General features: G+C 37.8%; 2 protein-coding genes across 25 annotated transcripts in view; one reads left to right on the top strand and one right to left on the bottom strand.

The window, feature by feature from the left end:
* The window catches only part of FAM13B (family with sequence similarity 13 member B), an 86,525-nt gene extending 77,403 nt beyond the window's left edge, over nt 1-9,122 (top strand). For all 16 annotated transcript variants that reach the window (XM_077911775.1, XM_077911777.1, XM_077911779.1 and 13 more), the window contains 4 exons: nt 2,987-3,070; nt 3,160-3,323; nt 4,939-5,040; nt 6,760-9,122. In XM_077911775.1, the coding sequence (XP_077767901.1) occupies nt 2,987-3,070; nt 3,160-3,323; nt 4,939-5,040; nt 6,760-6,883 (474 nt within the window). In that variant the 3' untranslated portion in view covers nt 6,884-9,122. The remainder of the gene's footprint in view (nt 1-2,986; nt 3,071-3,159; nt 3,324-4,938; nt 5,041-6,759) is intronic.
* PKD2L2 (polycystin 2 like 2, transient receptor potential cation channel) overlaps nt 7,205-15,551 on the bottom strand; it is a 34,173-nt gene continuing 25,826 nt past the window's right edge. For 4 of the 9 annotated variants that reach the window (XM_077911792.1, XM_077911797.1, XM_077911794.1 and 1 more), the window contains 4 exons: nt 15,470-15,531; nt 14,816-14,867; nt 11,164-11,276; nt 7,205-7,499 (listed from right to left, as the gene is read on the bottom strand). In XM_077911792.1, coding sequence (XP_077767918.1) covers nt 7,355-7,499; nt 11,164-11,276; nt 14,816-14,867; nt 15,470-15,531 — 372 coding nt within the window. In that variant the 3' untranslated portion in view covers nt 7,205-7,354. Of the gene's footprint in view, nt 7,500-9,224; nt 9,343-10,451; nt 10,573-11,163; nt 11,277-14,815; nt 14,868-15,469; nt 15,532-15,551 lie in introns of all 9 variants that reach the window. The other 5 variants (XM_077911793.1, XM_077911795.1, XR_013387721.1 and 2 more) reach the window with 4 other exon arrangements.

Here is a 15,551-nt window from a genome sequence, read left to right as displayed (position 1 = left end):
CAAAGCTTTTTTGTGTATCATTGACATATTCATAATTCAAATTCAATTAGCCTTTGAATTTCTTTATGAAAACCATTTTAGAACTCCACAAGTTTGTTTTTAAACTGAAGGAATAGCAAGTATTGCTAGATCTTATGGACTCCTAAATATGACTATCATACAGAGAAATTTGAAGTATAAAAGTTAAGCCAAGACAGTTGCATAGGAAAGAACAGTTTATCAACAAATGGTACTGGGACAATTGGGCATTCATATGCAAAAAAAGATAAATGTAGATCCTTATATGACACAGTTTAACTCAGAATGGTTCATTGACTTAAATGTAAGAACTAAAACTCATAGGAAATAGAAGAATAAATCTTTGTGACCTTGAATTAGGCAGTGTTTTCTTGGATATGACACTAAAAACACTGACCTCATTAAATAAATAGGACCTTTAATTTATTTAATTTATTTATTTAATTAATTAATTAAATTAATTAAATAAATAGGACCTCATTAAAATTAAAAAGTTTTGTGCATCAAGAACATTTTTTTTAATTACTTATTCATGAGAGAGGCTGAGACACAGGCAGAGAGAGAATCAGCCTCCATGCAGGGAGCCTGTTGTGGGACTTGATCCCAGGTCTCCAGGATCACACCCTGGGCTGAAGGCAGGTGCTCAACCGCTGAGCCACGCAGGTGTCCCAAAGGACATTTTATTTATGTATTTATTTTTAAAGATTTTGTTTATTATTATTATTATTATTGTTATTATTATTATTATTATTTATTCATGAGAGACAGAGAGAGAGAGGCAGAGACACAGGCAGAAAGAGAAGCAGGCTCCATGCAGGGATCCTGATGTGGGACTCGATTCCGGGTCTCCAGGATCAGGCCCTGGGCCGAAGGCGGTGCTAAACCGCTGAGCCACTCGGGCTGCCCTATTTATTTATTCTTGAGAGACACAGAGAGGTAGAGACACAGGCAGAGGGAGAAGCAGGTTCCCCTTGGGATGCCCCACGTGGAACCCCATGTGGGACTCTATTCCAGGACCCCTGGATCACGACCTGAACCAAAGGCAGATGCTCAAGCACTGAGCCACCCAGGTATCCCTCAAAGTACATTTTAGAAAGTGAAAAGACAACCCCCAGAATGGGAGAAAATGTGTGCAAATCATGTATCTGATAAGGGATTGGTATCTAGACTATATAAAGAATTCTTATAGTTCTGTAATAAAAAGATGAATAAATCAATTAAAAATTGGGGAGGGGCACCTTGGGTGGCTCAGTCTTTTAAGCAGCTACTGATTTCAGCTCAGGCCATGATCTCAGGGTCCTGGAGTCAAGCCCCATTTCAGGCTCTGCCTAGCAGGGATTCTGCTTCAGGATTCTCTCTCCCTCTGCCCCTCCCACCACTTGCTCACTCAAGCTCTCTCATTTGATTTTAATTTTTTTTAAATATATCTTTAAAAAAATTGGGTAAAGGACTTGAATAGACATTTCTCTAGAGAAGATAAGTAAATTGCCATTAAGCATGTGAAAAGATGATCAACATCATTAGTTACTAGGAAATGCAGATAAAAACCACATTCAGATGCCACTTTATACCCACTAGTATAGCTTTAATGCGAAAAGACAACAGTTTGACAGGATGTGGAGAAATTGGAATGCTTACATGACACACTGCTGATGAATGGAAAATGGTACAGCCACTTTGATAAATAGTTTGTCAGTACCTCAAAGGGTTAAACATAGGGTTACCATCTGACTTAGCAGTTCTCCTAGGTATATGCCTGAAAGAATTGAAAACACGTCTACACAAAAACTTGTACACAAATGTTCATAACATCATTTATAATGGTTAAAATGTAGAAGAAATCCAAATGTGCAGCAGCTGATGGATAAACAAAATGTGGTATATCCATATAATGGAATATTAGCCATGAAAAAGGAATGAAAGTACTGATCTATGCTACAATATGAGTAAACCTTAAAAACATGCCAAGTGAGAGAAATGAAATACAAAAGACCACATATTGTAGGGTTTATTTATGTGAAATTCAACCTAGAATAGGCCAGCCCATAGAGAGAAAGTAGGGTAGGTAGGGAGAGAGGGCAAATTAGTTAATAGCTAAATAAGTACAGAGTTTCATTTGGGGGTGTTGAGCTATTCTAGAATTAGAGGTGGTAGTAGCACAACTTTGAATATACTAAAAACCACTAAATTGTACACTTTAAAGGAGTGAATTTTATGTTATGTGGATTATATCTCAATGAAGCTGTTACTTTTTTTTTTTTTTTTTTAAGATTTTATTTATTTATGAGAGACACAGAAGGAGAGAGAGGCAGAGACACAGGCAGAGGGAGAAGCAGGCTCCATGGGCGGAGCCTGACGTGGGACTCTATCCTGGGTCTCCAGGATCACACCTCCGGCTGAAGGTAGCACTAAACCACTGAGCCACTGGGGCTCCCTGAAGCTGTTAATTTTTAAAAAGGAGTTTAAAAGGTGTCCTAGACCAAAAAAGTTGACAGCTCTTGTTAAAAAGGAAAATGCTCTGAATAAAATTACATGTAATACTTTATTTTTTACTTATTGAATGAGCCATTTTAGATTATCCAGACATAAATGATCAATTAGCATTTGTGTGGGTACACAACAATTAAACATAAGCAAAAATGAATTTAGTAAGGAATTGCTGAAAAATTTTAAATTGTATGATTAAGATTTTGAAAATAAAGTTTAGTATCTGTTCCATAGTGAATGAAGCTTTCTTTGAATGATTTAGATATTTATTATTATTTAAAGATTTTATTTATTCATGAGAGACAGAGAGAGAGGCAGAGGCAGAGGGAGAAGCAGACTCCATGCAGAGCGCCTGATGTGGGACTCGATCCCGGGACTTCCAGTATTATGCCCTGTGCCGAAGGCAGGCGCAAAAACCGCTGAGCCACCCAGGCATCCCTGATTTAGATATTTAAAGTATAAACCACGTTTAATGTTACAGGGATCTCCATCTACTAAGCGAAGGGGTCAGATGCTACAACCAATCATAGAAGGAGAAACTGCCCATTTTTTTGAAGAAATCAAGGTAATCCTTAAGAGAAATCTTTCTCTCGTATCTTCCTTAAAAAGTTGAGAGTCGTGGCCTGTTTGATGATTTGTTTGATATCTTTTTAGGAAGAAGAAGAAGATGGTGTTACCCTGTCCTCTGAGCTAACTGATATCTTGAAAACTGCTGTACAGGCACAATCTTCATTGGAAAACTCTGAATCTGATGTTGAAGAAAATCCAGAAAAACTGGCTCTGGATCTCCGATTGTCAAGTACTCGAGCAGCTTCTATGTATGTGTGCTGGTTTGTGATTTTTTTTAATCTATTTGTATAATGAAATTTACATGGCAAGAAATTCAGTGTTATATAATCAGGCACTTGGAGGGAATTAATGTAATGCTCAAGAGATACACCCTTCTTGGGGCACCTTGGGGGCTCAGCAGTTGAACCTCTGCATTTGGTCCAAGGCGTGATCCTGGGGTCCTGGGATCGAGTCCCATATCAGGCTCCCTGCATGGAGCCTGCTTCTCCCTCTGCCTGTGTCTCTCATGAATAACTAAATAAAATATTAAAAAAAAAGAGAGAGAGAGATACACCCTTAAAGGGTGTGATTTACAAATACATGTTGTCATTCACATTTTCTTTATCAAACATTAGTGTGTTTTAAAAATTAAACTAAAATCCTACATTTGTTTCATAACACAGTGCTGAAACTAGCTGAAAGTTAGGTTTGTTCTCTGCCAGCCTCTTTCCCTGTTAACGGTGTGTGATGGTGATTTTCAACCCTTGCTTCGCCTTTTTTATATTAAAGTATAATTAGCATAAAATGTTATATTAGTTTCAGATATACAGTGTGTGATTCAGCAATTTTATATATTACTCAGTGCTCACCACAATAAGTGTAGTCACCATACAATGTTACTACAGTATTATTGACTACATCCTGGTGCTGTACTTTTTGTTTCTGTGACCTGTTATTTTATAACTGGAAGTTTGTGCCTCCTAATCTCCTTTACCTTTTTACTTAGCTCCCCACCCAGCTCTCTCCCTCACAGCTACCTAGTTTGTTCTCGATATTAGTGATACTGTTGTTATATGGTTGTTTTATTTTTTGGATTCCACATATAAATGAAATCATAGGGTATTTGTTTTTCTTTCTATGACTTAATTCATTTAGCATTATACCCTCTAGGTTCATCCATGTTGTTGCAAATGGCAGGATTTCATTCTTTTGTTATGGCCAAGTAATATTCCATAGTGTGAGTGGTATGTGTGTGTGTTTGTGTGCACATGCACACATACCATACCTTCTTTATTCATCTATTTTTTTTTTTAAGATTTTGTTTATTCATGAGAGACACACACAGAGAGATACAGAGACACAGGCAGAGGGAGAAGCAGGCTCCATGTAGGGAGCCCGATGTGGGACTCAATCCTGGACTCCAGGATCATGCCCTGGGTGGAAGGCAGGCGCTAAACCATTGAGCCACGCAGGCGTCCCTATCCATTCATCTGTTGATGGACATTTGGATTACTTCCATATCTTTGCTATTTAAATAATGACCTAATAAACATAGGGGTACAGATACCTTTTTGAATTAATGTTTGTGTTTTCTTTGGGTAAATAGTAGTGGAATTACTGGATCATATGGTACTTCTGTTTTCAATTTTTTGAGCAACGTCCATATTATTTTCCATAGGAGCCTTGGTTTCACTTTAATTTTTCTTTAAATACTGATGCAGAACCCTACCTGGAGCTATTCCCTTTTAGTTGGTCTGGGCTGTAGCTTAGGCATGGGTGATACTCTAAATGCTCCCCAGCTGACTAGTTTGCAGCCAGGGTTTGGACCTCTGCTAAGAACCATAGTGCTCTTTTAGTAATGTTTTCTTCCTATTAAAATTTTAGGCCTGAATTACTGGAACAACTTTGGAAAGCCAGAGCTGAAAAAAAGAAACTACGTAAAACATTACGGGAATTTGAAGAAGCATTTTATCAACAGAATGGAAGGTTTGTTGAACATCACAAAACTGAGTCCTTTCTCCTTAAACTTATAAGTGCCTATATGCTAAATTAAAAGAATGTATAGGAATAGAAATAAATGGTGCATGTAAGGATGTTACCATTGAAAATAAAAGTATAAAACATACCTTCTTACTTTGAAGGCCTGCTATTAACTGCAAGAAAAAATCAGAGTAAACATCTGATACAGTATTTCAGAGTTGTTCTAGGCTTGGTTGAGTGGCAGTTATGTTGTGTTTTTGAATTCTACATTCTCACCCTTTTGGAAATGTTTGTGAAATAAGATGTTTTCCTTTTATTTTTGTTTTTCCTTCTTTTTAAAGATTTATTTATTTATTTTAGAGAGAGGGAGGGGAGAGAAGGGAGGGAGAGAGAATCGCAAGCAGACTCCCAGATGAGCATTCTCAGAACCCTGAGAATCACAACATGAGCCAAAATGAAGAGTCAGACACTCAACTGACTGAGCCACCCAGGTGCCCCTATTTTTCCTTTTTAGGAAAGGTCCCTTAACATGATTGGTATTGTCACCTAGTGTGGATCTTATACTAAGACCATCGCTGGTTAGGCTACCTATTGGGCCATTCCAGGTTCCCCATTTCTAAGATATGTAACAGGGTGCCAGTCAGCAGTGTGGCTTCTAGAATACAATATGGCATGTGCTTTTATCTAATTGGGCACAGCTGACCCAGTGGAACTCTTTGAAAAGTAAGAAAAATATTCCTTTTTTTTTTTTTTTTTTTTTTTTTTTTTAAGGAAAGTACATCTAAATCAGATGGTGGCCAGAAATGAGTGTTGTCTCAGGCCTCAGAAAAGTTTTTCCATGTTTGTAACTGGGCGGTCTTACCAAGCCAGTAGCTACATTACAAATTCCAAAATGTGTTTACTTTGAAACTTCTGTGTAGTTGGCAAAAATGGTTTAAAAAAAAAATCTCAGTGTGGGTGCCTGGGTGGTACAGTTGGTTAAGTGCCAGCCTTTAGCTCAGGTCATGATCCCAGGGTCTTGGGATTGAGCCTCACATCAGGCTCCCTGCTCAGCGAGAAGTCTGCTTCACCCTCTCCCTACTCTTCCCGCCTGCTCATGTCTCTCTCTCTTGCTCTCAAATAAATAAATAAAATCTTAAAAAAACAAACAAACAAACAAAACCCTCAGTGTAAGAATGCATTTTTCAAGTATCTTCTTATTTTTTTTGTCTGAATGGAAGAAAACTTTGCTTATAATTATACTCAGGATGGTTTGATGCTTTACCTAGAGATTAAACTGAAATGCATTGGGTCATTAATACAAAGTGAGGAAACTACTTTTTTCTGTGGGTAAGATGTTTTACATGTCACTTCATTGAAGCCACAGTTTGGTAAATGTATGAAATGACTGTAACCTCTGGCGCTTGACATACACTCATAGACCTGACTGAGCTTAGCAGTGCATATCTTAATAAGATATTTAATTACTTCCTAGTTCTTTGCAATGATCATTGATAAAAATATAGCATTATTTAATCTGTCAGCAGAGAAATTCGTCAGAAATAGAAGTTTTTTAGGAATGTTTCTTGGAGATGGGGGGAATTAGTCCAGTAATCTTTTTTCTTGCAGAGGAATTTTTTACTGGAGTTTATATTTGATAACATTGTGTCTCATATTAGGACAGCTTCTGGAACTTTATTTTTCAGATGATCTCTAGAATATTACAGATTTTATTTTCTTCCCTAGGAATGCCCAGAAAGAGGATCGTGTTCCAGTGCTTGAAGAGTATAGGGAGTACAAGAAAATTAAAGCCAAACTTAGGCTTCTTGAAGTTCTTATCAGCAAACAAGATTCTTCAAAATCCATATAAAGTATGCTCTTTGAAAACATCATAAAAATCAGTTGTATTCCCTGAAGCTATCATCGTGTGTACTTGGCTGGTACTTGAGTTCATTTTGTCAGGCACTCCGGGAGTATCATTTTGTACTTGGTTGTGGTGCCACTAGAGAAAAATGGGAGGGTAAGTAGACCCTCTTTAGGGAGCGTGGTGTTCCATATTAACCACAGACTGTCCTCTCCACACCTTTAGCAAACATCCAGTTTTCTTCATTGTTTTGTACTACAGATACATCCTGTTAGCAAAAGACTAGTACTTTATTCTTTCAACTTCAAGAACTTTGGAGATACAAGCTTTTTGTTATCATCAACTTTATTTTTATTATTTTTTTAATTACTGAAGGAAATTCAGAGGAACATCTTCACATTGAATTCTTCGGTTGCCTTTTTCTTACAGAATGACTGAAAATTTGAAAGAAAAGCATATAAATGTGCACAAATGCAACTATGTCCTATGTTTTCTTAGAAAACCAAAATCAACTGAAATTTCAAGTCCTACTGTGGAACACATTTCTGTTTGATTTCCAAAGTGACACTTTCTCACAGGTCGTATGTTAGCAAAATTTTCCAATTCACTGGTCACACAGCTCCTGGATGAAGATAACAGAGGGTAGACCAAAAAGTGACCTTGTTTTAGTATAGTGAAAACACACACCACACATCAACACAGAACTGAATCATATCACATGCTGCCTATGGGACATAAGTTACTGTTTCCTCAGTTACTGTTTATTAGCTGGTGATGATGTGCTTTGTCTGAATCAGATCCTGTATTTTTTCCCCCATCCACCTCCAGAAAATGTGAGAAAATAGCCATGTGTCTGTAGGAACACTGATGGTGCTCAGCTTTGTGTGTTCAGTCAGATGGGTCTAAGTTGGCAAAAAGAATCATTATGCCTGAATTAAATCTTTTCTTAACAAGGGCTATACCACTGCATTTTTACATGTACCTTCAGGGGGTTGCATCATTTTTTTTTTCCTCTTTTAATCAGCAAAATCCATAAAACATCCTCTTAACAGGAACACTTTGCTCAGTCACATGCTGTTTAAAGCAGTTGTGTAGTGGTGTTCAGAGATGCGTAGTGGTATGCCCCTTGTCATATACTCTAAGCTTATCTTTTTTTCTTTAGCTTTGCATGGCTTTTCTTCAGGTACTCTTCTGGTATTCTGCTAATCATTTTCACAGATCGGTGACTTTTTTTGGGCTAAGAATATAGTTCATAACAGTGTATTCTGGTTAGGCTTAATCTAAGTGTTAATTTTTTTCCTGGTGCTTTTTTGGATTGATGAGTGTCTCACTTTGTGCCCATGTTTTGCATGCATTGACTCATGCATGGTTTTCTTAACTAGATAATACTAACAGTTCCATATAAAAATGGGACTTCTGCAACATACTTTAATCAAGTGAGGGAAGCATGAACCTCATACTTCTGGCACTATTACATAGTAAGCACATGAAGTAGCTCGAGAATAAGTAGTGTTTCTAGTATTTCACATTTCACTTGTGTGTGCAATGCCTTTTTTGGGGGGGAAGGAATGTTCATTCGTGGTGAACATGTAGTTCGGGAATAAAGCACTAAATCCAGCCCTTTCCGTGTGATTTCCTTTTGATAACAGCTAGATTATTCATAATGTATACCTAGAAAAATGAATTGAAAATGCCAAAAGAAATTATCACTTTGATTTGAATCCAGCATGCAGTGTACATTTAATTTCTTTCAGTCTCCAGACAGGAGTATATCCAAACATCTGATTTAATGTGCACTGTATATTGTTTTATATGAATGTTTTATATACCACATGCAAAAATGTCCATATGCACTATTTAAATGTTTTAAATAATATATTCCTTCTTTATAATGCTAAATCTATATGAGTACCATATTTTTATAAGTCAGTGGCCTGATTGGTTTCATTTTAGAATTAACAGCTGCTTCATGGTATTGGTTATTCACTGTTAATGTTTGGCTGCGAGTAGAATAGTCAAAAGTGGCATGGTGGCACGTACCTGCTGCGTGACAGTATTGTGTGTCATAGTGGAGCAGTAGGTGGTAGAATTAGGCAGTTGTGATAGTTTTACTTTGGTACAAGTAGAAGCTGTATATCTATATACAAATAATATATAGATATATATGGCCACCAATATAATTGCATTGCTGTGTCTGGCACTTCATTGTATAGACTTTTGTAATAAAAGAACTTGAGTGTTCTAAGTCATTGTAAATGTTTTTTGTTTTGTTTTCATTAGAAGTTAAAGAAAATGGAGACCTTAAGTGTTTCCTTCCCTTAATGTTCTTAGGCTTTGTTTGAGTTACCTCAACCAGGGACCATGTTGGGGGACAAGAGTGTGACTAAGTCTCTTGGCTGGCAGCAGCTCTGAGGATTGGTAAGACAAGGAAAGGCCACGCTGTTTGTTGATAGCTTTGTGGAAATCTAGGGGGAAGATGCAGAGAGAACCGTCAGCACTTCTTACTGCAAGTGAACTATCCTTTTTTTTTTTTTTTTTTTTTTTTTTTGAACTATCCTAATAAGCAAACTTGAGGTACTATTTCTAAGAGAAAAGGTTGCCCTGACTGAGGTGGATAGATTTAAAATTGATTGAGCACCAACGTAGAAGTTGAGTGTTATGGTCTCATGTTGTTGTTTGGGCCAAGAGAACATATGGCTCTTTTAAGGGGGCTTATGGAAGGAACCTACTAAAGAAATTAGAAGAGTTACTTCACACATTTTTCCAACCACCCAAGCAGGGTGCCCTTATTCATACTTCTCCTACATTAAGTTGACTTCTCTTAGCCCTGATACTCCTACCTTGTTCTTTGTTTTTTAAAGTATATTTTGCTTTTAGAGTAGTTGAAGAAACACTTTTAGGAAACCTTAAATGTGTTACTTTAGAAGCTTTCTAGATGAATTTCCAGTGTGTATTCCAGTATTAGTGAAATTTCTGTAGGAAATTGGGAAGTTTGTTCTTCTACATTTTAACTTTTTCTAGGTGACCTCAAATTGGGAAGAATGGAGATGAGATTATTTTATTTGGGGTCCATATTATATAATGGTTTTCCAGAATCCTAAGGATTTATTAATTTATCCTAGAAGAAGTTACAACGTATGGTACATGATAAAAGCACCAACATTTCTATATTTTAGGTAACATTAAGAAAACTGTTTTTATCTACTTAGTGACCTATTAGAGATCTTCCCCACAAACCATAAGCAGCATTATTTTGTACTTTATCTTCACATTGCTAGAATTTAATAAATCTCATAAAATCCTTTATGTGTTACAGTGTGTGTACTCTGGATGCTTGCTGTAATACGCACGGATCGAACAGGAGGTCCCATTCAAGGGCACTTAATATTTGGAAATCTCTTGGGATTATCATTGGCTCTGAAAATAGTTTGATGATAGATAGGTGTAGTGTTTTTACAGTGTATCTATAATGGGCACATGTTTACCAAATAATTCAGTACAAGGAGAAATCTTTGTTAGAAATGCTCAGTGAAAAAAAAAAAAAAAAAAAAAAAGAAATGCTCAGTGATCATACCATATGTTCTCACATGCCCTTGTCTCAAGATTGTAGAGCTGAAAGCTTTCGCATCACTCGGTTTAGTTTTAAACTGACATAGTGTAATTCCTTCTCCAGCTCCACGGCATATAAAAAGAGTCTAGAGGATGAGTAACAGAGAATGAGTAACATACGTTTGTGCGTAAAGAGTCAGCAGGTTGTTAGTACCTACCGTGAAGTACTTGGGAGTTTCTAAAACATGGCCTAGTGTGGCCAAGTATGGATCTTCTATTCTAAAACTGGAGAAGAGTTTCTGCCATTCATATCCAATATAAATAGCAGTCCTCTTTGGAGATAAAAGGATAAAAACAATTGGTTTCACTCTCACCTTAGATCTAAACAAGTAGAGTTGTGCTTTCTGTTCAATTTCAAAGTTGTGTAAAAAGGGCACCTGGGTGGCGTGGTCAGTTGTGTGTCTGCCTTTGGCTCAGGTCATGATCCCAGGGTCCTGGGATCAAGTCCTGCATTGGGCTCCCGGCTCAGCGGGGAGCCTGCTTCTCCCTCTGCCCCTCCTCTTGGTCATGCTCTTTCTCAAGTAAATAAAAAAATATTTAAAAACAAAAAGCTGGGTAAAAATGAGAAAAAGGGGTGGCATCTCCAAAAGGTCTAGTTTCAGGAAAGTACTGTAGCTTGTGTCCCCAGTCCCCCCATATCATGATAGCCCACAGTGCCCTGGTTGGAAGTTACTTACTCTCGAAATTCTTGTTGAGTGACAGGCTGGTAGTCATCTTGAATTTCTGTGGAATAGTACTTTTTCTCAAGCCTGTCTTTCCACTTTTTCATCTGCTCTGCACTTTGGATCTCCTGTCAAGGCAGAGGACAAATATAGTTGCCATTTGTAGCTGCAGCCTTTAAAATTTTCTGTCTTAATGAAGTCTTTGGCACACAAGCACCATGGGGTTGAGAATCTTAAACTAGTCCACTCTCCAGGGCTGTGATGTTGAGCCCCATGGATGCCCTACCCGGCTTTCAGGTCTGTGAGTCGGCAGATTCATTTGAGAGGACTTGGTGTAAGAACTGTTCATTGGAACTAGGGTTTTTTTTTTTTAATTAAAATCATCAGCTTATTCTTGTTTTACTGCCTCTTCTCTGCTTCTCTGGCTGAATTTCTGATGTTCCCTGTTCTTCGCTTGGCTAAGGCTAAGCTGTTCTTTTCTGTACTTCTGTTGTTTAATGAAGTCAATGTACTTCTGAGTACATCTGTGGGTATTTGCCCTCCCAGCTGCTTGGAAGCCACACCCCTGTTGCCTTACCGGACTAGAGTCCCCAGGCGCCTTTTCCGTATTACTGCATCAATCTGCGCACTCCCAATCTGTCCACAGACCCCAAAATAAGTTCGGCATACCAGAAAATTCTTGTTGCTGCGTTTGTCTCTGCTCCTCCAGAGTCCTTCCTGTTTTGTCCTCACCACCACTCACTTCCCTTTTCGTGTCCAAAGAACTTTTTTCCAGCTTTAGAAAAAATGCACTCTTAGGTTGTAAAAAATAGGGATAGCACTTTAAAAAAAATAGGAAAGAGGACACCTTGTGTCCAGAGGTGATCCAAAGACTTCTTGGTGAATCAGTATGATACTGCCCTACTCCAGCAATAATGTGAAGTACCAAAGTTACCGAAGTTGATCCCTTTATGAGGATTCTTTTTTTTATTTTTTTAATGATGGTCACAGAGAGAGAGAGGCAGAGACATAGGCAGAGGGAGAAGCAGGCTCCATGCACCGGGAGCCCGATGTGGGATTCGATCCCGGGTCTCCAGGATCGCGCCCTGGGCCAAAGGCAGGCGCCAAACCGCTGTGCCACCCAGGGATCCCTTTATGAGGATTCTGATTACATTCCCCAGAGAGGATGGTGACACCAAATTTGTACACTGTTTACGGGATAAGTGTGTGCTGTTCTGGTCGGAGAAACTACTCCATCAGATAGTCTGTCTTTAGCCAACATAGCATAAGTAGGAAAGGATGGCTTCCAATCCTGCTAGTTTTACTTTGCCCACAAAGCATTCGTGTTCTGACATAATCACTTACACTTTAATGTGGTGTTGAGGTGGCAGGCCCTGCAATTCTTTCTAAATGACCAGGCCTGTTAAAATGTGACTGTATCAGTGCTACGAGTTAAATAGACAGCCTAGTTAACTTGACTCATTGTTCAAAAAAACCACATCTCAACCGTCACTACTTCTGTGAAACCCGCCTTGATGTTCACGGCAAAGTGATGCTTTCCCTCACGAGCCAAGCAGCGATGCTGGGGCTCTTTCTCCCGGGTCTAAGGTCCTAATCATCTCCTATCTTCCCTGTGGATAGCAGCTGCCTCTTACTGTCGTCTCTGCGCTTGTTAAGTGTCCAGCGCTGTCTTCTTGCATGTTTAAAACTACTTGAGCCTTTACACTTGAAGCAGAGGTCTGCTGGATATAAATATGCTTGGCTTACATTTTCTTTCCTTGCATATTGTAGATATGGTTCTTTTGATTATGGTGTTGAATGTTGTCATGCTAACCTGGTTTTCTTTCTCTCTTGTAAGTCCATATTTTACTTGGATGAGTATTATGTTCATTCTAGCTGATTTCCCCTGGGAACACAGTATGATTTTCAATTTACATCATCTTTTATTTCAGAAATGATTTAAAGACTCTCAAACTTAGGGAAAACAATACACTTTTTTTTCCTTCGAACTATCTGGAGTTGCCAACATGAATGTCCCATTGTCCCTGAGCACATCGGTGTGTATTTGCTGCTACAAGGACATTCTCCTTTATAATCACAGCATAAACATCAGAATCAGAAAATTGATATTGATAGATTATTATCCTCTAATGCTGAGTCTCCCATTCGAATTTCCCGGTTGTCCCAGTGATGCCCTTTATAGTAAAAGGATCTAGAGTCCAGGATTAGGCATTACAATGATTTGTCTTTTACTCTCATTCAGTCTGGTGTAGTTCCTCAGCTTTACCTTGGCTTTCTTGATACTTTTGAAGAATACAGGCCAGTAGTTTAGTTTTGTGTGATATTTTGTTATGTTACACATCTTTGGCAAGAGCATTATAAAAGCTGTGTTCTCTTAGCATCTTATCAAAAGATGTATGATTTCAGTTTTTTCCCATACTGACCAAGGCACTGTCTGCCAGATTCCCCCACCCTGACATAACTCCTTTTTTTTTTTTTTTGTAATTAATATGCATTTTGTGGAGAAGTATGCAGAAGTTCCATTTTCCTCCAATTTTTGTCCATGTATATGTTTAGGTCAGTGGAATCCTATGTTATTCAATGGGTTACACATATTATTCATTATGGTGCTTAAATATTCCCAGATTTGGCTAGTGAGGGCCCCTTGAACCTGACCTTTTGTCTTTTTAACAGATCTTCATCATTCTTTGAGCGCTTTTACTTTCTGGCTCAACCAGATATTCCAGACTCACGTTGTATTTTCCAGCCCTGGAATGTAGCCATATCTCCTCAGAGGCCCTGGTTCCTTTTAGAAGAGAATGGTATTTGGAAACCAAGGTCTGGGCAACTAACCTAGTTTTTACTTCTAGACTTAGTGCGTAGATAGAGCTATAGAATACACACGCACATCTACAATTCTAATCCAACACCACAAAGTTCATTTTAACCTTCAGCCTTTCCATTTTGGGACTCCCTTACCTCACAGTTGGAAACCTCACTCCAGTACATATACCACTGACCTCTGAACAACACAGGGGCACCAACCCCTGTGCAGTTGAAAATGTGTGTGTAACTTTTGACTCCCTGAAAACTTAACTAATAGACTATTGTTGATTGAAGCCTTACCTATACTATAAACAGTTGATTAAAACATTTTCTGTATATAATATGTATTATATACTGTATTAAGGTACTGAGAAGATCATAAGGTAGAGAAAATACATTTGTAATAAATATTGTATTTTTTTTTAAACCCACATATAAGTGGACCCGTGAAGTTTAAACTGTGTGGGTCCACTTACACATGGATTTTTTTTACAGTACTGTAAACATAACCTTTCTGTTGTTCAAGGGTCAACTGTATAAAACATTAAGTGATTCATCACATTAATGATATCAAGAGGAAAATTATATAATCATGTCAATAAGAGTATACTCACTAAATCCTGTGTGATAATCCCACAGCGACTGTACAGCTGTAGGACCAGGAATCTGGCTGAGAGCAACAATAAGACAGGTAGCTTGTAGCATTGAAATGACTTGTTCTAAACAAAATAGCTAGACTGGGAGACGTTTTTGGAGGTGGCAGCTACTGCTCTAAAGAATGCAGATCATTTCAATTATTAATCAGAACTCTTGTAGGCATATTTCTAATAAAGCTATCTTTATGAGAAAGTTAAAATCTTACATTTTCATCAAAGCCTTCTCTTCTGGCTTGCTCAGCCAAATCTCCTTTCATACTAAGAATATAAAATAAAAACCAGAGACATATGACAGTAGAAAAGGAAATGCCAACATAAAATATCAGCTCTATAGTTAGGCTCTGAACTGCATTTTTGGTCTTTTTGATAACACCAGTCATTTGGAAAATGTGGTCATTAATAAGTTCTCCAGAGTGTCACATCTCTAGATATAAAAAAGTGTTTATATTATGTCCCATGGCCACAGGCCTGGTCTTGGGAAGCATTTTGGCAGCAAAATGATTTATTAAATATAAAGGTATCCTTAAATATTTTGTATAAAAATGTTTTTATTTTGATAGCTAAGTCAGTGTGCTTAGTGCAGACTAAAATTTTTAACTACCTTTTTAGGGGGGTCTGTATTGTCCTGTCCAGTTTTCTGCTAAAGCTTTTTCTGAGTGGCATGGCATATGTTCTATTAATTTTTAATTAGCTTAGCTTAGAATATCATAGCACTCTCAGAATTAGGCACTATTGGAGGATGTATTGACAACATATTTGGAATCAACACATTGGATGGTGATTGTTTTGCAATCAAGACCTCACTTATTGTGAGTTTCTCATATAATATACAGTCTTAAATGGTAAGTTAAAAATCCTACCTTATGTCTTCATCCTGTTCAGGTTTCTTTAATCTGAGCTTTTCAAGAGCATTGTTGTAACTCTAGACATAATTAAAAATAG

This window comes from Canis aureus, chromosome 10 (assembly GCF_053574225.1).
Source record: "Canis aureus isolate CA01 chromosome 10, VMU_Caureus_v.1.0, whole genome shotgun sequence".
Taxonomy (NCBI): domain Eukaryota; kingdom Metazoa; phylum Chordata; class Mammalia; order Carnivora; family Canidae; genus Canis; species Canis aureus.
The sequence above is the reverse complement of the archived record's forward strand: the minus strand, read 5'-3'. Positions and strand labels throughout refer to the sequence as shown.